The sequence below is a fragment of the Symphalangus syndactylus genome, chromosome 19 (assembly GCF_028878055.3).
Source record: "Symphalangus syndactylus isolate Jambi chromosome 19, NHGRI_mSymSyn1-v2.1_pri, whole genome shotgun sequence".
NCBI classification, from domain to species: Eukaryota; Metazoa; Chordata; class Mammalia; order Primates; family Hylobatidae; genus Symphalangus; species Symphalangus syndactylus.
Window position 1 is genome coordinate 68,671,851 of NC_072434.2, and position 21,788 is coordinate 68,693,638.

Sequence of the window (21,788 nt, forward strand, 5' to 3'; positions counted from 1 at the left end):
TACATATTTAGTAAACAATAGGAGGAGTCATGAATATTTATGAAAAGAGAAACATGCGCATGTGCCATTGGGCTTCATGCCTCTTCATGCATCACATGTTCAAAAAATGATGGTGCTTGCATGATCCAAGGGTGGAGTTTTTGGCCCTCTGACATGAAAAGGTGAAACAGAGGACACAAAAACCCTCAATGTGCATCTTCTGTAGACTGCTGAGAACGACTCTGTGGTCAGTGATCTCTTATCAGGAAGGAATGCTGGTTAGTTGCTGTGTTAAAACCACAAAACGGCCAGGCGCGGTGGCTCACGCCTGTAATCCCAGCACTCTGGGAGGCCAAGGCAGGTGGATCACGAGGTCAGGAGATCAAGACCATCCTGCCTAACATGGTGAAACCCCGTCTTTACTAAAAATGCAAAAAATTAGCCACGCATGGTGGTGGGCACCTGTAGTCCCAGCTACTCAGGAGGCTGAGGCAGGAGAACGGCGTGAACCTGGGAGGTGCAGCTTGCAGTGAGCCGAGATCACGCCACTGCACTCCAGCCTGGGCGACAGAGGACAGAGCAAGACCCCGTCTCAAACACACACACGCACACACACACACACACACCCACAAAAAGGAAGAGGGAGTCCAGTCACGGCCTCGGATGACTGGCTAAAGGCAATGAAGTAGAGTCATCTGTATCTTGTTCCCCAGGGCTGATTTCTGTGTACTCCTTAGGAAAAATTTCTGGTTAAAGATGAATAAGGATAGGGCATATTGAGGTGTGTCTTTTTAAGATTCCTCTGGGGTCCCCTTGGCTGAGAGGCACTCCATTCAGTCGGCTGAGAGGCTTAGGATTTTATTTTTATTTCTTACTCTGCTGTCATCATCTTGAAAATATAAATTTTGGTGCTCAGTTCAGCAGCACATATACTAAAATTGGAACGGTACAGAGAAGATTAGCATAGCCCCTCTTTTAAAAAAAACAGAAAATATAAATTTTGATGGCTTTAGAAATGATTTGCAGAGAAGTGAGTCAGAAAAATCTTATGATCAATCAACACTTCACATTAATAAAGTATTATTATCCATTGTATTATATAAATTGGTGAAATAAAAAATGGTACATTTTTGCAATTTGTAGGTTTATGTCATTACTCATATATCACTATTATTCCTATTACATTTTATAAATAAACATTTTTTAAAAAAAAAAAGCTTCAGATTTTAGGGATTTGTTCGTTTGTTTTGAGAGAGAGTCTCACTCTGTTGCCCAGGATGGAGTGCAGTGGCACGATCTTGGCTCACTTCAATCCCCACCTCCCAGATTCAAGCGATTCTTGCCTCCCAAGTAGCTGGGATTGCAGGTGCCCCACCACCATGCCCAGCTAATTTTTGTCTTTTTAGTAGAGACAGGGTTTCACCATGTTGGCCAGGCTGGTCTTGAACTCCTGACCTCAAGTGATCCGCCCACCTCAGCCTCCCAAAGTGCTGGGATTACAGGCATGAGCCACTGCGCAGGCTTTATATTTTAGTATTTTAATTACAGTTTTTTTCCTGGATTTTTAACAAGATAAGCACATTTTCATTTTGCACCCAGCCCTATAAATTATGCAAATTACATAGCCAGCAGGGAGGATAGGTTCCTGTGAAGCTGATTGTCCCTGGTTGTCCTGTAGGAGTCTAGGAGAGAAGAGTAACACTTTAAGCTATTATCTGTTATTTACAACTTCGTGTGACTGACTTTCAGATACTTTGATGAAAGAAGACTTTTAAATATGTGAAAAAGATCTCCTCAGGGCACTGCATACAAGGAAAATAAGGTGGGAAAGGGCGATACAACAGGGCCAGGGGCCTGAAGATAAACTCCAGATTTTACCCAGAATTAGGCTTTGTTAGAATCCTGTTCCTAACAGGACACAAATCACACAGAGAACTATTAAAAATGAGAGCAAAGCACACGGCGCAACTATTAAAAAACTAAAAATTAAGCTGTCATTTATATGAGTCATTAACAAAACTCCCTTATCACCAGAAGTATGCTAACACCATATATAAAACTGAACATGTGGGGACATCATTCAACCTCTTGTTTAAAACTGGCTTTGAATGGCCCAACTCTAGAGAATTAGAACTGCTTTTTACTATCTGGGGTCCTCTGGAGAGAGATCAACTTCTCAGAGTTCTAAATAGAGAAAAATATCTGGAGTTAATTAAAGTATGCCAATACTGTCATTTTCCATGTGGGGTGGAAAGAACTAATGTGTAGTTAGGATATCAGCAAAAGGCTAGTAGAAACATGAAGTCTTTAGTAAATTGAATGCACAACTCCTGGGAAGTGATCAAAATGCAACTGTTTTGTATATTCTGCTGCTTGTCTATTTGTTATTTCTATTATACGTCTATGGCCACCTATACAAAAAGTGAGGGCCCTATTTTCATGTGAAAGGAACCCCCACAGTTAAAGACATTCTAACTAAGGGTAGTGGAGTAAACCAAGCCACTCCTGTTCTAAACAGATTTTAGATTTAGAAAGAATCTCTCTCTCTCCCTTTTTTTTTTTTTTTTTTTTTTGTAGAGATAGGATCTAGCTATGTTGGCCAGGTTGGTCTTAAACTCCTGGCCTCAAGCAATCCTTCCTTGGCCTCCCAAAGTACTAGGATTATAGGTGTGAGCCACCATGTGCCCAGCCAGATTCAAAGAGAATCGATTGAATAGGCAGGAAACTAACTAATTCAAGAGACTTTGTCTATAGCATTTTGATTATATCTTCTCAGTAAGGACAAAACGAACTCTAAACAAATATTGAAGTCTAGTTGGTAGTTGTAATTTTCATGGTAGTATGGGTTTGTGATTCTAAAACTACCTTCTGTGTATTCTTGAATTAAATAAATTAATAAATAAATTCAAAAGGTTGAAAGCAACATTTCTCATTTTTGGAGAAGAGAATTACAAATATGGGAAGAGGGAAAGTTAAATCACATTGTGGTCATTTGGAATTGGAGGCCAGTTGAAATTCAAGTGGCAGAGTATAACTTTTTTTTTTTTTTTTAGATAGTCTCACTCTGTCACCCAGGCTGGAGTGCAGTGGTGCAACCTCAGGTCACTGCAACCTCCACCTCCCAGGTTCAAGCAATTCTCCTGCCTCAGCCTCCTGAGTAGCTGGGACTACAGGCATGTGCCACCACGCCCAACTAATTTTATGTATTTTTAATAGAGATGGGGTTTCACCATGTTGGCCAGGCTGCTCTCAAACTCCTGGCCTCAAATGATTTGCCCACCTGGACCTCCCAAAGTGCTCGGGTTACAAGTGTGAGCCACCACACCCAGCTGATATAATTTTTTTTTTTTTTTTGAGACAGTTTTGCTCTTGCTGCCCAGGCTAGAGTGCAATGGCATGATCTCGGCTCACTGCAACATCTACCTCCGGGGTTCAAGCAATTCTCCTGCCTCAGCCTCCCAAGCAGCTGGGATTATAGGTGCCTGCCACCACGCCTGGATAATTTTTGTATTTTTAGTAGAGACAAGATTTCACCATGCTGGTCAGGCTGGTCTCAAACTCCTGACCTCAGGTGGTCCACCCGCCTTGGCCTCCCAAAGTGCTGGGATTACAGGTATGAGCCTCTACACCAGCATGGGTATAATTTTTTTATGAGTTAAAATTGTATTTTATTTGTTTACTTTTATAAAGAGAGCATTATGTTTAGGATTATGTACCTGGTTTTTTAAAAACTCATTTACCTAATTAATGAGAGAATGAGTGGGCTGGTAAAGCTGGTTTCAAGAGAACTTGAGAGATTAATTATTATAGGCACTGAATAAAAGATGTTAAATTCGAATTTTGGGGTGGTATACAAAGCTGGTTAATGTTATACAGGGCAAGAAGACTATAACCTTTGGGATTTAGGGTTTTTGTTTATTTGTTTGGTTTTTATTTTTTGTTTTAGTTTTTGTTGTTTTATTTTTTTTCCCTGAATGAAATTATTTGTAGCTATACTAGACAAAAATCTACATGTTAGTATGTAACGTTATGGTCTTGGCCCCATTCAGTAGTGAATAAAAAATCAAATCAAGGTACATTCTCCTAAAGAATAAGAAAATTCATCCTGGCATTGTGGCTCACACCTGTAATCTCAGCACTTTGGGAGGCCCAGGTGAGCAGATCACCTGAGGTCAGGAGTTCGAGACCTGACCTGGCCAACATGATGAAACCCCATCTCTACTAAAAATACAAAAAATTACCCAGGCATGGTGGCAGGCACCTGTAATCCCAGCTACTTGGGAGGCTGAGGCAGGAGAATCGCTGGAACCTGGGAGGCGGAGGTTACAGTGAGCCGAGATTGCGACACTGCACTCCAGCCTGGAGACTCCGCCAAAAAAAATAAATAAATAAGAAAATTCTTGGCTGGGCCTGTTAGCTAGAGAGGGATAGAGTGTCCTCTAATACAGAGAACAGAGATCTGTCTGCCTTGAGGCACTGGAAGCAATTTCAGTAGCAATAAGCACCCAGATCTTGGTTTCTAAATACTATTCCCCACTAAAAAGAAAAAGAAAAAAAAAGAGGGCTCCTTGAAGAAATGCTTAATATCCCCCCATAAAAAAAGAAATGTTTAATTCCAGAACTAGGACAGAAAAATTATAAGTGGAATCTGGAATAGCTTCACGTTCCAGGAAGTAAGGGGGTGCTCGAAGAATGATGAGGACACGTCAGAAGGGCACAGGAGCTGTCCTGAAGGGACTATCCCTGGCAAAATCTGGGGCAATTTGAGCATCAAAATAAATAACAACAGTAATGCATGTAATCCATTGAGTAAAATAGGAACCCATCTGCCCTTATTTATGTAAATAACTGGGAGATAATGGAAAACTCTTCCCAGCAGTCGTATACCAGCCAATAAAGGAAGAGGAAATATTATAATTTTTAAAAACACTATTTTGTAATAATCATAGTAGTGGTTGGTTCAGGCAATGAATGCAAAACTAGTAGGTAAAAGTTTGTTGAGGAACAGAATATGTATATGGTCTCAAAGTAGTTCCCAAAAAATAATTGATTAATTTCAAAGGTATTATAAAAATAGTAATTTTACAGTGGAGAAAATGACAGCCACCACCTTCACTAAATGGTCGAAATTATCATCATCAGAAATGGTATGTATATAGTGTGTATGTGGTATGAGTGTGTGCTGTGTGATTGTGTGGAGTGTGTGCAGTATGTACATGGTGTGTGTGAGTGGTGTACTGTGTGTGTACTGTATGATGTGTGATGTGTGCAGTGTGTACATTCAGTGTGTGGTGTGTTTGGTGTGTGTGGTATGTAATATGTGGTGTGCATGTGCTTGTAGTATGTGTGCTGTGTGTGTGGTATAAATGTGTATGTGATATATATGTGTGGTGTGTATGTGTAGTGTGTATACTGTGTGTAGTATGTGATATGTGTGATATGCGATACATGATGTTCATGTGTGTGGTGTGGTGTATATGTGTGCATGGTGTGTATGTGGTGTATGTTAGTGTAAGTAGCATGTGTATAGTATATGCGTGGGAGATGTATGTGGTATATAGTGTGTAGTGTATGACTAGTGCATAGTGTGTGTATGTGTGTGTACATGGCGTATGTGTATCATGGTATGTTTTATGTACATTGTGTGTACATGTGGTGTATACCTGCCATGTGTGTTGTGTATGTGTGGTGTGTGTGTGGTGTGTATGTGTGGTGTGTGTGTGGTGTGTGTGTGGTGTGTGTGCATGGTATGTGTGGTGTATATGTGTTATGTGTGAGTGGAGTATGTGTGTGGTATGTGGCATGTATATGTGTGTAGGTGGTACATGTGATGTGTATGTGTGTGGTATATACATGATGTGTGTGAGTGGAGCATGTGTGTGGTATATATGCATGTGTGTGGAGAGCATGTGTGTTGTGTATATGTGTGTGGTGTGTATATGTGGCATGTGGTATGTATGTATGTAGTGCATGTGTGTGTTGTGTATGTGTGTGTGGTGTGTGGTGTCTGTGTGATGTATGTGTGGGGTATGTGGTGCATGTTTGTGTGGCATGTGGTGTGTATGTGTGTGGCATGTATGTGTGTGGTATGTATGTGTGTGGTGTATGCGTGTGATACATGGTGTGTATGTGTGTGGCATGTGGTGTATATGTGTGTGGCATGTGTGTGTGGTATGTATGTGTGTGGTGTATGTGTGTGATACATGGTGTGTATGTGTGTGGCATGTGGTGTGTATGTGTGTATATGTGGTGTGTATATGGGTGTGTGTGTGAGGGGAGGAGGGGTACTCTGGTCCAGGTCCCGCTCTCGGGGCCTCACATGCTCCTCCTGCATAGGTGGGAGCCCCAGTCCAGGCCACTGCTGGTCTCCTGTTTCCCTTTCTCTCTGTGACCTATAGAGCAAGGTAGAGTGGTAGGAGGGGGACACCCAGTGAAGGGTCCTTTGGCCTTGTAGTTTCTTAGAGGCTTCTTGTGGGAACATGTACTGGGAGCTTGGGTGGGTCCTGAACCTGCATGGGGCCATTTCCCTTCGTGGGCCCACAGACAACTGTTCCCCACCACGGAGGGAAGGAGACGCACAGGGCCTGGGCCTTCTTCTCTGAGAACACTCTCAAGCAGAACTCGCCGTCTTTGAAGGGCTCAAACGTGGATGGCACCACCAGGTACTCCCCAGGGGGCAGCCGGGCCCGGCCAGAGACCTCCCGCAGGTTGACGTAGGTGCTGGTGCGGGCTGAGGGCTGGTAGGCCAGGAAGAAATCCCGGCCCAAGTGTGCATCCGTGTGACTCTCCAGCTGCACAAAACAATAAGCAGAGTCAATTTCTTGTTAAATCCTGGAAGATGAGAGCCCGAGAGTTCAGCTTGATTGTGCTGATTTAGGAATTATTGATTTTTACCACTGCACCAAGAATCAGGAGGCCACGGATTCTGTTGTGAACTCACTGTATGTCAATCATCAAGTGTATTTTGAGTGCCTTCTGGGTGCCAGGCCGGGTTTGAGGCATTGATCTTGACTGTGTGACCTTGACCTCTGAGCCTCCCCAGTTAAACGAAGGTTGGGCAGCAGGGTCTCTAGTGTGCGCTCAGCTTCTCTGGATATTTTTCCTCTCTAATCCAATAGGCTCTTTTATTCTGCAGCTGTCTCTGGGAGTGTGGCATTGACCTTCCCAGTACAGGCCCAAGGCTGGAGAAAAGAGCTTAAATCCTAGTCCTCGAGCAAAAGCTGCCATAAAAACTTGTTCACCTTTGACTATCTGTGAAAACTGCTCTGCAAAGAGACTAGGATGGTCAGTCTGGGAGCCCAGGGAGGCAGCTCTAAAAGAGACAGGCAGAGGGGGCGGCCACAGCTCGGCCTAGTCTGGGGTCCCCCCAGCCTCCCCAGGGCCTCGATTCTCCTCAACAGGCTATGATGCTCTCCAGGACCCACTTATTTGTTGCAGGGAGGTGGGAGGCTGTTGGTGCATGACACAGGCTAATTAGGGACTGCAGAGTGCTTCCAAAACACAGGTGCCGACGTTATTATTGCTGTAATTAAGCCTCTCCGTAGCACTGTGTCTTTATGATCAGTCTTCATCAAGATGCCTGTGACAGAGGCCAGGTGCTGATACACTGCAAGGGCTGTAACTTCTGTGTGACCCAGGGCTGAAATGTCCACGCCAGAGTGGACAGTGTTCACTCTTGGTCATCAGACCCTCTTTGGATTACAGATCTGCTAAGCAAAGAAGGAAGCAGGCCACCTGCCTCCACTACCCTAGTCAGGACTCCACATAGAGCCCCCAGACAGTTCCCACTGACCCAGCCACTAGAGTGCCCACAGTCCTTGAGATTCTCCCTAAAAATGCTTACATTCTGGGCAGGAGAATGCTGGCGGTGTGGCCAGCGAGGATGTGACCAAGGCCTACATGTCATGAGTTAAAGGTCATTTTTGCCATACCTGATGGTAGCAAAGGGAGGAGACGGGCACTGGCAGGAGAAAGCACTCAGGAGAGTTGAAGTAGGGAAGATACTCTAATTTGGCTTGGGTTGGGAAGGGGGCAAACTGAGTTCCAGCAAGAATCCAGGGGTGGAGCAGGTTAGAGAAGTCCTATTTGGGTGGCCAAAGCGGGAATTAGAGGACACTGAGGCAAGATCTAGGTAAGACTCTGTCCTACTAGGGACCCCACATAAGCAGATGCCACAAGGTCCCTGTCCCCCACATCTGCCCTTGACATAGCTCAGCTCAAAGTGACAGGATGGAGGTTGGGCAGGTTTAACTAAGGGTGGTTCTCAATGTGGGATCGGGATCAGCAGGAGCAGCCCAGGGTAACTGGTTAGAATGCAAATTCTCAGGCCCCACCCTAGACTGAAAGCATCAGAAACTCCAGGAGCAGGGCCCAATAATCTGTGCTTCAACAAGCCCTCTAGGGGATTCAGAAGCACATTCTAAGTTTGACAACTGTTGTCCTGAAGGCCCCCCGGCACTCGCAGAGCACAGGATCCAGAGTGACACATGGAGGGCACTGTGAGGTGCTGCTGGAGAAAGCTCCATTGTGTGTGCACGTCACCTCTCTCATATAAATGGGGCATTTCTGATGGGAATCACCATCACCCAGACTTAAATCAGCTTTGGTTTTACTTATTTTCTAGTAGTAATGAGGTAGGAGGTAGGACTCAACTCCCAGCAGGACGCTGGACCAAATGGAGCACTAGCTGAAACAGGGAAGAGGTGAAAGCACCTCTCCATAAGACATACCCACCAGTGTGCCCTATCAGTTTACTGTTGCCTTGGCAACATCCAGAAGTTACTGCCCCTTTCCATGGCAACAACCTGACAACCCAGATGTTAACACTCTTTTTCTAGAAATTTCTGCATAATCTGCCCCTTAATTTGCATATAATTAAAAGTTGGTATAAATATGAGTGTGGAACTGCCTGTCAACTGCTACTCTGGGCTCACTGACTATGAGGTAGCCCTGCTCTGCAAGGACCTGGCTGCTGCTCTACCCTGCCACTTCATAAAAGTTGCTAACACCACTGGCTGGTCCTTGAATTTTTTCCTGGGTGAAGCCAAGAACCCTTCCAGGCTAAGCCCCAATTTGAGGGCTCACCTGCCCTGCATCAGTAAGAGGTATTTGCTCTAAACCATTCAATTCCTTGTCTGTTCCCTCTGTAATCAATGACACGCACTTTGTGAGCCAAGGGCAGGTGGACCAGTAATCTGCAGCCTTGGACCAAGGCATACACTAGAGCTGATGAATTGAGCCTTGTTGGCACATGCTTCATGGCTAGCCAAGCTTGAAAACCCAGAAGAACTGGGGTAAAGCTGCAGCAGGGTGGATACACCTCTACGTAATTAGTGCAACTGACTCCAGCTGGAGGAAGCCCATATAGAACACTGGTTCTCAACCTTCGCTGCCCGTTGGAATCACCTTGTTCAGACCACCAAGGGTATGGGGGAAAAGGTCACCACTGTTCCTTCCATGAGGGCCTGACAGATGGGACTTGCAATGGTCCTCACCCACTCTCAGAGCTACCAGCCTACTCATGTGGTTTGATCCATGACTGGATCATGTGAGAGCTGTGGAACAACCAGCTTCTACACAGGAAACAGATGCTGCTGGCTGCCCATCCTGAAGACAGCCAAGCTATTTCTCACCAAAGGAAGGAATCTCTGTCAGCACTCACATACCTCCTTGGGAACCTGTGGGGCAAAAGAAAAGAGCAGGTCACCTGAGAGCTCCAAGGTCCTCCTTCTGCTCCTTTTCTTCCCTCCCTCCCTACGTCTTGCAAACAGACTGTGCAGTCCCGGGGCCACTGAGGAAGACATTTGTGCTAAAGTGAGAAGCCAGTCAGCATTTCTGAAACTGGAACATTATTGATGAATTTCGAGGCCATCTGTGAACAGAATCCTAGAAACCTGGTCGGGGCCCACCAGATTTCTAGGTTCTACTTTCTTACTTTTCTAGTTGTAGAATCTACCAAGATCTCAAATTCTTCAGGAGTAATAGCCTTGGGGTTTCAATGAGAACTAATCTCTTCTTCAGACCTATGGACCTGGTGTCCAAGATCAAGAGCTTGACCAGAGTGGGGGAATCTCACTCAACCTGAGCCATAGTTTATTCTGCCCTTGGCTATGGTGAAATGGTTCAAGAATAGGCACGTGACCCAAGCTGAGCCCATCAGAGACTTACTTCTCTGGGATTTCTGTACTGGAACTAACAGAAGGGGCTCCCTTCTTAACGCTAGTGATATTCGGGAATGAAGAAATCTAGACTAGCACAATGTCATCAGCACTAGAGAGGAGATGTGGAGAGAAAGAATCCTGGTAGTATCCAAGTCCCTTGTCCCAAGCCTCCATCTCCTTCCCTTGCTTTGTTTTCATGAGCTGGTACACTCTTTTCACTAGCCTAGCTCGAGTTAGGCTCTATTATATGCAACTGCAAGTGTTGACTCCCACAAGAGAGTAGCTCTCAGATCCAGAGTAGAAACTTCCCCATGCCTGGGGTTCCTATGCCAGGCTAGAGAAGAAGATTCAAGCCCCATAATTTGTCCCTTTCCATTCTTTGTCCCTGACACATAGGCCCTTTTGACCAGAAGACTGGCCATTATTTGTCGCTTAGGTCTATGGTCAACTGCCTATAACTCTGAGAAACAACGATGTTAAGGAAAATGTGTATCAGCTGGCATGCTCACTTCTGGAGCCCCCATGGGTCATTGGCAGCAGAAGTAGAAGAGTCCAGGGTCACAGTCATTCCTCTAATTTTGAGTGTAAAACCAAAATCACCCATGCAGAGGCCTCACAAGTATCTTCCTCTCAGCTCCTGGCCTAATAGCCTTTACACACCCTTGGCGGGGCTTTCCCAACCACGTGGGCCATCTTTCCACAAACAACTTGACCACCTCTGCTGCCATCAATACGCTCCAGATCCACCCTGCCAAGAATCACCCAGCAAAAACTGAGCCAGGCAACTGGGGCCTCTTGGTGGCACAAATCCAGAGCAGTGAGGTAAGGGAGCAGGCCTTAGCCACTGCCCATGGGTGGATGGAAAGAAAGAGTCATCTTTGAAATGCAGGATCCTGACTGCAAATGACAGGCTAGCCTGGCATCACTGCAGGAAGATAAACGGGAGAAAAAGGAGGCCAGAAAAGGAGGGCTCTTTAGCCTTTGGAGGCACCTGGCTGCTTCTCAGTTAGCAGCAGGTTTTCATCCTCAATCCAAACTCCAGTTAAAGCAAGAGGAGGGAGATACAGGAATAAGAATATGGCACCCACTCCCTGCAACCCCAGCTACTCCCTTAACCCCAGCTACTCCTGATACCCTTTTAACCTGACTTTTAAACTGTTTTCACTTATGGATGTCATGCTCTAAATTATACGCCTGTGGCCAGATATAGGACCACAGATCACATACACTGGAATATTTTATAAGCAACTGTAATTTGATGACTAAAAAACTGATATGCTTCATATATTATTTATGAGTGCAAATGTCATGCCACACAAAGCTATTTCAGTCCCTTTGAAAGAATGCTTTGCTGGTCTGGTTATATAAGGTAGGACTGGCTGAGTGCAGTGGCTCACACCTGTAATCCTAGCACTTTGGGAGGCCAAAGCGGGTGGATCACCTGAGGTCAGGAATTTGAGACCAGCCTGGCCAACATGGGTGAAACCCCATCTCTACTAAAAATACAAAAATTAGCCAGATGTGGTAGCGTGCACCTATAATCCCAGCTACTCAAGAGGCTGAGGCAGGAGAATTGCTTGAACCTGGGAGACGGAGGTTGCAGTGAGCCGAGTTCACAACACTGCACTCCAGCCTGGGCAACATAGTGAGACTCCATCTCAAAAAAAAAAAAAAAAAAAAAAGGTAGGCCTGATGGATGAAGAACTGAGTAGCCCACCCTGCAGCCATGCCCATCTACTGTCAACTCTCCAAAACCATCACTTAACTTTCAAGCTGCCAGGAAATGTCCTTCTGGCTGGAATATTCTCCCTTGAAATCCAGCTCACCTTTCAAGGTTCTCATCAAAATCTCCTCCTCCATGAAGCTGAGGTGAACCCAGCCCATTGTGTCTGGTCCCCATCACAGCAGATCTGACCTGCTCTGTTGCCAGTGGAGTGTGCATCTCACTTTCCACTTCAGACTGTGAGCACCTTGAGGGCAGTAACTATGTGATATTCCTCCATGTCCTCAGCTTTCAGCACAGCACCCGGCACATAATAGATGCTTATTACAGTTTGTTGAATTGATGCGCATACACTAAGTGCCTAATCAGGTTTTTATCTCTTCAGACAGAGTCTGGCTTTGTGCTACTTACATTCTAGGTGGAAATGAAAAAGCCAAGCTGGAGTAGAATTGGAGCTTATTTATTTGCAATTCCTTTCTCCTGCCATCAATTAGCAATTATTTTCCGACTCCCATTCTTCAACGTAAAATATACTCGCATGCTCGTGCGTGTGCACACATACACATATACACCCTAAACTCTAAAGCCCTAAATTCCAGAATATGAGAAATAAAGTGTGTCGTGCAGATAGGATCTCGACAATTGCACTATTTCCCTCCTGGTTTCTTATTACAATATTTTTTCATACATTAATTTATACTGAGATATTGGGCCTCCAGACAGCTCTTAGTCTTCCTGATTAGAATTGTATTTTTCCCAAGAAATTCTTTTAACAAAATTGGTTTAAAAATGACCACCATCAGCCCCGCTGGAATTTGCTATAAGGAGTCTTTGCTTGTATAAAAAAGTGATTCCAATTTGTTTCTGGCTAGACTTATCAAGACGCAAAGATCTTGCTTTAACATATCTGTGAGGCTGTTAAGTCTGTAGAGGCGTGGCTGCCAGGAAAACTGGCATATTAGTCAGGGACTGCAGCGTGAGCCCAGAGCCAGCCGTATTCCAGAGTTCAGAGACACCAGAACTGAAAATGGGCACGTGGTTTCCATCACCCCAGCTCATGCCCTGTGTGCTCCAAGTGTCTCAAGGCCTCCCAGGGAATAGTTGTCTTTGGCTCCCATATCCAGCCTCCTTCCCTGACTCAGTGACGCCCCTCACCCTCCTTGTGCCACCTCAAGTGCCTTATGCCCCCATGTTCTTGGCTCTTGTCCCTGGGGAAGCCCGTACTTGGAAAAGAGTCTAATGAACACATGTACACTGAGCCCTCAATGACAGGCAAAGGTTAACGTATCACACATCTCAATGTTAACAGCAGAGACTTAAGCCATAGGAATGAATCTCTAATTGTGGAATTCAGGCCTCAGTAAGGCCACTGGGAGAGGTATATAGAGGAGCAAGGACACTTCTCGATTAGGAATACTCCAGCAATAGGAAAGATGTGCTACAATGACTGGCCAAGATATTCAGCCCCAAAACATCAAGTGTATAATGAAGGACAAACCCAGCAGAGCAGTACCTGGTAGACGGCATAACCGATGCTAAGCATGCCCTGTCCTATCCGCTTCTGTCGCCTGCGATTTTTCTGCATCAGACCCAGCAGCACTGTACAGCAGGGTTCACCGATGCTCTCCTCCTGGTCCTCATCCACTTCATCCAAATGGATTTTGAACTGGGGATTGGTCCAGTAAGTGGCTGGAAGTCACCCAGGTGATGGTGGTTCCCCACATAGCGGGTGAGGAGATGAAGAAGAATAAAGTAAAAGGGAAGAAACTTGATCATCCTAATGAATGCACAGCTCTGTCCAAACTGTGCCTAGTAAGCAGGCCTCAGAAAGTGTTCTTTACAAGGTGGTCAGGCATTTCCTCCTACCTTCCTACACATCCACACACACAGACATATCGCATCGCATTTGGAAATATGTGCTTGTCCATTTGATCAACCAGGAGCCCAGAAGTGCTTGATTGGGAATATTCAGGATCCCACGATCTGAGAGCTACACTGGGCAGCACTGCCTCCAAGTCTTCCTAGGGAAAGACTTAACATCACCTTGTTCTCAGCACTTGACCTGTGAAGGCAAACCCACCTTCTGGAGGAAGGGAGATCTCCGGGTAAAAAGCATGTCCCCGGGACAGTAGAGGAGAAAGTCCCTGAAGAGATTAGCTACCAAAAAGGTCTCTCCCTGACACTATTAAGACAACTGCTCTTGCCATCTGATTGACACCTATTCTCCCTCTGAGAGGGCCCCAGCTGCAGAGCACAGCCTGCGGCACCCCTGAGAACTAATCTGCTGTCCATCACCCCAGGGGCCTCACAGGATGGCTTCAGTGTTGCAGCCCACTGACGAGACACACTTTCTTCAAGAGAAGGTTATTTAATAATGCATGAGGAATCACAATTGGCAATTAAGAAGCAGTCCTGCCACACCACGTATGGATATTGAAAAAGACTCCTTCATTTCAAAGATGGCTTTTTAAAAATCTCTCAGAATAGTAAGTACACAAGCCAAGGCATAGAGAGGTTAAAAGGATCATCCAAGGATATGCAGCAAGTCTATGACAGAGTCCAGTGGCAGAGCATAATTGCAGAAGACATGCCCGACAGGTGTCTCCACTCTAGGGCCTCAACAATTTCAAAAATGATGTGCCCTGGAGGAAAAAAGAAGTGGAAGGGCATGGGATTTTTCCTTACATCCTTTAAAGAAGAGTCTAACTTGGAAAATAACAAGGCATTCACAGGTGACCAAGAGCCATTGATTATCACTTTTCTTTACAGTAGGATTACTTATTCAATTCCACCTTCCCAGAATCCCCACTTCCAGTTTTTGGGGGTTTTTTGTTTGCTTTGTTTTGGTTTTTTATTGCGTTTTTTGTTTGTTTGTTTGTTTTAGGGCTCAAGTTTATGGATTTTAAAGCCAGATAACTGTGGATCCCATAGGAGACAGAAAAAAAAATCTGTAATCGCCTATACTTCCATCACTACCAAAGGGCAGTAACTATCCATGTCTTCCTGACAGCTAGTTGGCAGCATGGATGGGATTGTGACTTGGTGCATGCAGATACCTTGGGCACCCCCTACAGTTCTGAGTTCCCAAAATGATCCATGCAAATTTCCTCCACGTTTTCTAAGAGCTTGCTAATGGTGAGCATATTTTAATTTCTCCCAAATGCAACATTACTGCAATCCATACATTTTTTGTTTACTCCTTAACAGTACTGGAGGAAGAGAATGGGCCATAAAAATAATACTCCCATTTATATAATGCTACACAGTTTACAAAATGCTTCCCTACACACTCTGTGTTCCAAGGCTCGCAGTGACCCAGTAAGGTTGGAAGGTCGAACCCCATCTGGAGGACTAGGAAACTGAAGCTCAGAAGAGGGAAATGCCCTTCCCAGGGTCTAAATCAAGCAACAATGGCAGGATATGGACCCCTTTCCTTCCTCTCTGTTCAGCACTCTGGTCATAGCTGCCTGAACTGGGAGCTTTGGGTTGGATGGGCGATGAAAGAAGAGAGAACTTGTCAAGACCCAGCACTGCACCCAGGTGGGGTTTTATTCTAATGCTGCTTCCCTAGCACTGAACACAGCCCTGCAGTGAGCTCTGTCATGAGAAGAAAGTGACTGGCCCTGCCCCATGCGCTTACAGTCTAAGTCAATCAACAGATCAACAGCAAACCAGGCAGGGAGCGTGGGGAGCAGGAGGTGAAAAGTAGAGAGAGCAGGATTTGCTTTTCTTCATTTCTCCTTAGAGATGTGGGGCTGTTTTCCTGAGTTTCTTCATCAGGTGCTGCCTCAGCTGATTCAACCTAGGAGGAGCCTACACAGGGACACATTAGTGATCTTCTGTGAGCCAGGAAGGCTTCCCACCTTTCACCAGGTGAGGACCCAGGGTTAGTGCGGAGGCCATGCTTGGCACCATACTATCTCCACCAGGGACTGAGTCGCCATGACATGCATGCCCTGTGTGTGGCCATCACGGCCCACACTGTCTTTGCCCCTCCACCTCCAACTCAGGCACAAACACACAGTGAAACAGCAGCTGTAATGGATGCAGTCTATTGAAATAGCAGATGTTGTACCCGTGTTCTCCTAGCGCACCATCAGCCACTCTGTCCCAGAGGTCAGCGAGATGACTGTTAGCCAGCTGGGTTGCGGGAGGGGAGTGGGGAGGAAGGGGCAAAAGCCCAAGGGAAGAACAGGAGGCCTTAGCATAAGGTGCCAAGAGCAGGGTTAGTGTGGAAAGCACGTCCTTTGGGGGCAGGGCGGGTGGGTGAAGCAGGGATGGTTTGAACACACGGTTCAGGCTGCAGCTGAGTGGCTGCAGAGCCACTGCCCACCCTCACAACCCTGGCCTCCAAGCCCTAGGGAGAAGCAGGGCCTCCAGAGGGTGCCCAGAAGTCAAAGTCCAAAGGCCTTATCCAAAGATTAACATATAGGGCTGGGCACGGTGGCTCACAACTGTAATCCCAGAACTTTGGGAGGCCGAGGTGGGTGGATCACTTGAGCCTAGGAGTTCGAGACCAGCTGGGCAACATGGTGAGACCCTGTCTCTACAAAAAAATTTTTTTAAAATTAGCCAGGCATGGTGGTGCATGCCTGTGGTCCCAGCTACTAAGAAGGCTGAGGTGAGAGGATCACTTGAGCCCAGGAGGCGGAGGTTGTGATGAGCAGAGATCGTGCCACTACACTCCAACCTGGGCAACAAAGCAAGGCCCTGCCTCAAAAAAGCACACAAAATAACAACAAAAAATTACATAAAGTGACCCAGCTCAGGGAGGATAAGCTGGAGGAGGTTGGGCCGAGGCAGCCCTTCACCTTACCTGGGTAGTTCTGGCAGCCCCCAGCTGTGGAGCCCCGGGTCCAGCGGCCGTTGAACAGGACCAGGTTCCATTTGTGCAGCTCCTCGCTACTCAGAGAGTCCGGGGACAGGTTGCAGATCTCCAACCGAGAGAACTGCCTCATGAAATCCGAAAGTGACATCCTGGGGCAGAGGCACCAGAGGGCTCTCAGTGAAGAGGGCTGGGTTGTGATTAAAGGCACACATACCGGGCACGGGAAGGAGCCGTGGCACAGGCCCTAGAGGCCGTGGGCTAGCTTGATCTTTGCTACAGCACACTGATACAAACACGCAGAGACAACAGTCCACATTCTTCACTAGCGCTAGCTTCTTGGCTCTTATAGGGCCCCCCCCCCCGCCCGCCACATATCTTAACAACCAAGCAAAGGATCTGAACTGTAAACTGCAAAAGACCACAGGAGGTCATCTCAGCAAAGCCTTTGCCTCTAGATTGGGTTAAGTCTGAGCTCACAAGAGGTTTCTTTTTGTTTAATTCTGAGTGATGTCCAGCTAAGCCGTACCATATTCAAGGAGTATCCTTATTATCTTCCTTAGCTCACTAGCAAAGGAAGTTCTCCCATATTGATGGTAGGTAAATCTTAGCTTAAAGAGATAGAAGCAGTGCTCTCAGTTCATTGGAAAGATAATAGAACTGAGAAAGACAGGCTGATAGCTAGGCCAGGTTGAGGGCCCAGATATCATGGTTTCAGTGCTTTAGACATGCTGGTATAGAGGTGGAATTATACCAGGACAAAAGGAGGAGAAGAATGAATTCACCATGGTCAGGAACCATGTCACCTTCCTAGAAGGCCCAGACACCTCGAGTTCACATCAGAACTGAAAATGGACCCATCACCAGTGGGACAGCGCTTCAGCAGAAAACTCTCTCACCAGAATTCTCCATCCTCAACTTTCTTGTCCAGTTCTTCCTTCCGCTGGGGGTCTATGTGATTCCACTCTGGTGCACTGAGGGGAAAACAAGCAGAGGTGCTCGCTCCTGAGAGGTTCTACACACAGGGCAAGCGGTTTACTGCAGCTAAGCTTCCCCCTAAGAGCCAGAAACAAAATACCAAAAGCACTGCAGGCAGAAAGGCAGAATGGACAGTGTGGGGCGAGCACACTGTCTGGGGAAGGGACACAGACCCAGGACACGGACTCCAAGGGCACTAGCAGGGTGGCCTTGGACATGCGACAGGAACATTATGGCTCAAACATTATGCTCTAATTTTTACTCTGTAGGGCAAATTTGACATTTCTAATTAAGACTCCCAGGCCCCTGTTCGCAGGAATGGGAAGGCCCAGGAGAGGATGTGGATGATTTCTTGTCACTAGAAAGGCAGGCACTCCAGTACCCATTAGTCACTTTTCACTCTGGCTTATCCAGCAGTCTGGGGTGAATATGCTGACAGAGTCTAACCAGCTCTGGGGACATGGACATGGTTCAGTTCCTCATACCTGCGAGAATGATCATCCAGGCCAGTTTTATGGCAATTTCCCAGAAGTAACGTCACCCTGTGAGACCTCCTGCTGGTGGCCTTTCAAGGGCAATATCTATGCGCTTTGTTTGAATGCCATCTCCAGCTTCCTGACCTTTACAAAGTTAGGTTTTCCTGAAATATGTGTGTGACATCTAAGTAACAGAGCAGTATCAAGATCCATCTTTAAAAAAAAAAAAAAAAAAAAAAAAATCCCTGCCTGAATACCTTCAGCAAAACCTAAGCACCTTCTCTCCCCAGCATAAGAGCTGGGGCACACTCCAGCCCAGCCTCTCCCTCCAAGCTAGGCTTTAAGACCCCGGGGGTCAGCACAACAGTTCCCAGGGCCTCTTCAATTCATTGAAACATTAATTTGATTAAAACCAAATCTCAGAATGTGCTTGTTACAAACAAAGATTAGGGCAGGAGTTGGAAAATTCTAGATCTGACCTACTGCTCCAATTTTTTTTTTTTTTTAAGTAAAATCTCACTAATCCCTGGGCTGAGCTTAGGGATGTTGCCTTAGAGATTCGGCACCCTCCTTCTCCAACAGCTGATATATATAACTATCCCAGGTTGCATCTCCAGCTGGTAGGGCCTCTAGGACTTGACAGTCACCACCTCCCACCTGCCAGGGAGCGCGTGCTCAGGGAAAGGTGAGAAAGTCAAACAAGCCGTTTGGACAGCTCGGTAGTGGCTTTTGGTAAGAATGGCCCAAATTCAGGGTTTCAATTTCACGGGGCCCTGTCATCCTTTTAGGGAAGTTGGCAGAACTGAGGTTTTGGGTTTTGCTCAATCTTAGGCAGTAGAATGAAAAATCCTTCCTACAGGAGGCTCATGCGTGGCCCAGAGACACGTGTTTCTTCGTGACACAACCCTGAAGGGAGTTACTGCCGCTCTGCACAGTCATGAGCAGTCATGATGCTGTGATTAAATGTGGCGATGTCCCCTTCGAAAGCCCTGGTGGCATCACAGAGTACCGACAGCACTTGAGGATTAAGGATGTATTGGAAGGGAGCATTATTGTGACCATTTTCATTTCTGGTGGTTCTTTGTCCATGAGACTGACTAATTATTTTTTTTGTTGTTTAATGGAGTCTCGCTCTGTTGCCCAAGCTGGAATGCAATGGCCCAATCTCGGCTCACTGCAACCTCCACCTCCTGGGTTCAAGCGATTTCCAGCTAATTTTTGTACTTTTAGTAGAGACGGGGTTTCACCATGTTGGTCAGGCTGGTCTCGAACTCCTGAACTCAAGTGATCCACCCGCCTAGGCCTCCCAAAGTGTTAGGATTGCAGGCGTGAGCCACTGTACCCAGCTGAGACTGGCTAATTCTAATTCCTCCCCCACACTAACCTGCCTCCCCCAGGCCAGCTGTGCTCACTGGACAGAAACTACCCCATGCTTTCCACCCTCCTGCATCATGGGGACATGGATTCCAGGGCACAGCTGTCCTGGGACATCACCACCTCTGACCGACTTTCCCTCATCAGCAGAGAGGCCTGCCCAAGAGGAGTCTCTCCAGTCAGTGATCAAACGTGCCCAGGGCAGGAGCGAGTGCCGCTGCCTCGTTCATCACTGCTGCCGGGGCCCAGGGCTCCTAGGGTCAAATTTCATTTTCTCAGCATCCTTGTTTCTTCTTGATGCTGAGGGGTTTGGCCTTTGTCAGAGTGTCCAGTGTTTGTGGAGTGGAAAGAAACAGACTGTGAGTGATCGATTTGACCTTTGGACCAGCACGGCGTGTCAGGTAAAAAACACAAAAACCTTTCAGCGCAAAGCAAAATTCCACAGAGCCGCCAAACTTTCAAATGCCAAAGCAGAAAGCCAGAATCGAAGACTACGGCCCAGTGGTTTTTATTTTGCTTTTCCCAGCCTGGATCCATTTAATACTCTTTTCTGAACACACTGTGTGATCTGCAGACAGGATGTGCTGCTGAACTCACTGTGACATCGATCTCGTTATTGTGTGTTTTACACGACACCCTTCCGCAGAGGGAGAGATGATTGGAGAAGTGGGGGAAAGAAACCTACTCATCGCTCCAGGCTCCCGACCACTCCACTTCACCCCATGGATTCCTGAGTCTGATCAGCTTCTCTGGATGGCCCTGGAAATCGACCTGCAAATTCCACACACAGAAAAGTGACTGAATTACTATGCTCCTGTTGCCTTGCAGGCACGTCTGCACCTGAGAGGATCTGCATGAAATTTTTCAGATGTCCCTAAAGGACCACACTTTTATTTTCCTTTAATGCATCTTTTCAGGCTTGGGCCAAGTATTTTCATAATTTGTTTGAATAAATGAAGTATTTTTCATAATTTGTTTGAATAAATGAAGAGTGAGTCTAGCCCAAAAACAAGCTTATGTCTGCTTTAACTCAGATTTAGATTTTATAGTTGACGAAGATTGACTGAGCTCTTAATACATGAGACCTAATGATAATAAACACCCTCCAAACAAACACCAAAGCACAGCAGTTAACATTTATTGAGCAGGTACTATAGACGAGGTGTTGTGCTAAGCATTTTAGATGCTTTATTGCCTCATTTAACACTCACGACAATCCTGAGAAGATAAAGAATTATCTTCATTTCATAGCTCAAAAATCTGAGACTTAAAGAAGTTACGTTATCCAAGATTATCTAGTTAGTAACTGGTGAACGCAGGCCGGGAACCCAGGCAGGCTGTCTCCAAAGCCCATATATATATATATATATATATTTTTTTTTTTTTTTTTTTTTTTTTTGAGACGGAGTCTCGCTCTGTCACCCAGGCTGAAGTGCAGTGGTGCGATCTCGGCTCACTGCAAGCTCCGCCTCCCGGGTTCACGCCATTCTCCTGCCTCAGCCTCTCCGAGTAGCTGGGACTACAGGTGCCCGCCACCACACCCGGATAATTTTTCGTATTTTTAGTAGAGACGGGGTTTCACCGTGGTCTCGATCTCCTGACCTCGTGATCCGCCCGCCTCAGCTTCCCAAAGTGCTGGGATTACAAGCGTGAGCCACCGCGCCCGGCCTGCTTTCCCCTATTTATTGAACACTCAAGCATAAACACCTTGGGACCCTGCACACACACTGGCATTCACATATGTACATGCCAACTGCATAGGCTGTTAGGTCCTCGTTGTCTTCATTTCCTGTGTATCCCCCAACTCGCTTAGCCCAGTGTTTGCATGTATATGTTCAATTCCCATTTATGAGATTAACTTCATTAAAGAGCATATTTGGGCCAGGCGCGGTGGCTCACGCCTGTGATCCCAGCATTTTGGGAGGCCGAGTTGGGCAGATCATGAGGTCAGGAGATCGAGACCATCCTAGCCAACATGGTGAAACCCCATCTCTACTAAAAATTCAAAAAAAATAATTAGCCGGGCGTGGTGGCACATGCCTGTAATCCCAGCTACTCGGGAGGCTGAGGCAGGAGAATCACTTGAACCAAGGAGTCGGAGGTTGCAGTGAGCCGAGATCGTGCCACTGCACTCCAGCCTGGCGATAGACCAATACTCCTTCTAAAAAAAAAAAAAAAGAAAAGAAAAAAGAAAAGCATATTTATGAAACACAAACACATGTAGAGAACATCTATTTCATTTAATTCTATTTATTTATTTATTTTTGAGACAG

At 46.2% G+C, this 21,788-nt stretch overlaps 1 protein-coding gene and 1 pseudogene across 1 annotated transcript in view; one reads left to right on the forward strand and one right to left on the reverse strand.

Annotated features, from left to right (window-relative positions):
* The first annotated feature begins 887 nt into the window (after positions 1–887).
* Positions 888–982, forward strand: LOC129459050 (uncharacterized; annotated as a pseudogene).
* The window catches only part of LOC129458277 (calpain-8-like), a 58,881-nt gene continuing 37,984 nt past the window's right edge, over positions 892–21,788 (reverse strand). The window contains exons 7-14 of the mRNA XM_055233988.1: positions 20,201–20,286; positions 17,587–17,661; positions 16,679–16,839; positions 13,376–13,551; positions 9,645–9,656; positions 6,559–6,770; positions 6,268–6,371; positions 892–911 (exon numbers count right to left, since the gene is read on the reverse strand). Of these exons, the coding sequence (XP_055089963.1) occupies positions 892–911; positions 6,268–6,371; positions 6,559–6,770; positions 9,645–9,656; positions 13,376–13,551; positions 16,679–16,839; positions 17,587–17,661; positions 20,201–20,286 (846 nt within the window). The remainder of the gene's footprint in view (positions 912–6,267; positions 6,372–6,558; positions 6,771–9,644; positions 9,657–13,375; positions 13,552–16,678; positions 16,840–17,586; positions 17,662–20,200; positions 20,287–21,788) is intronic.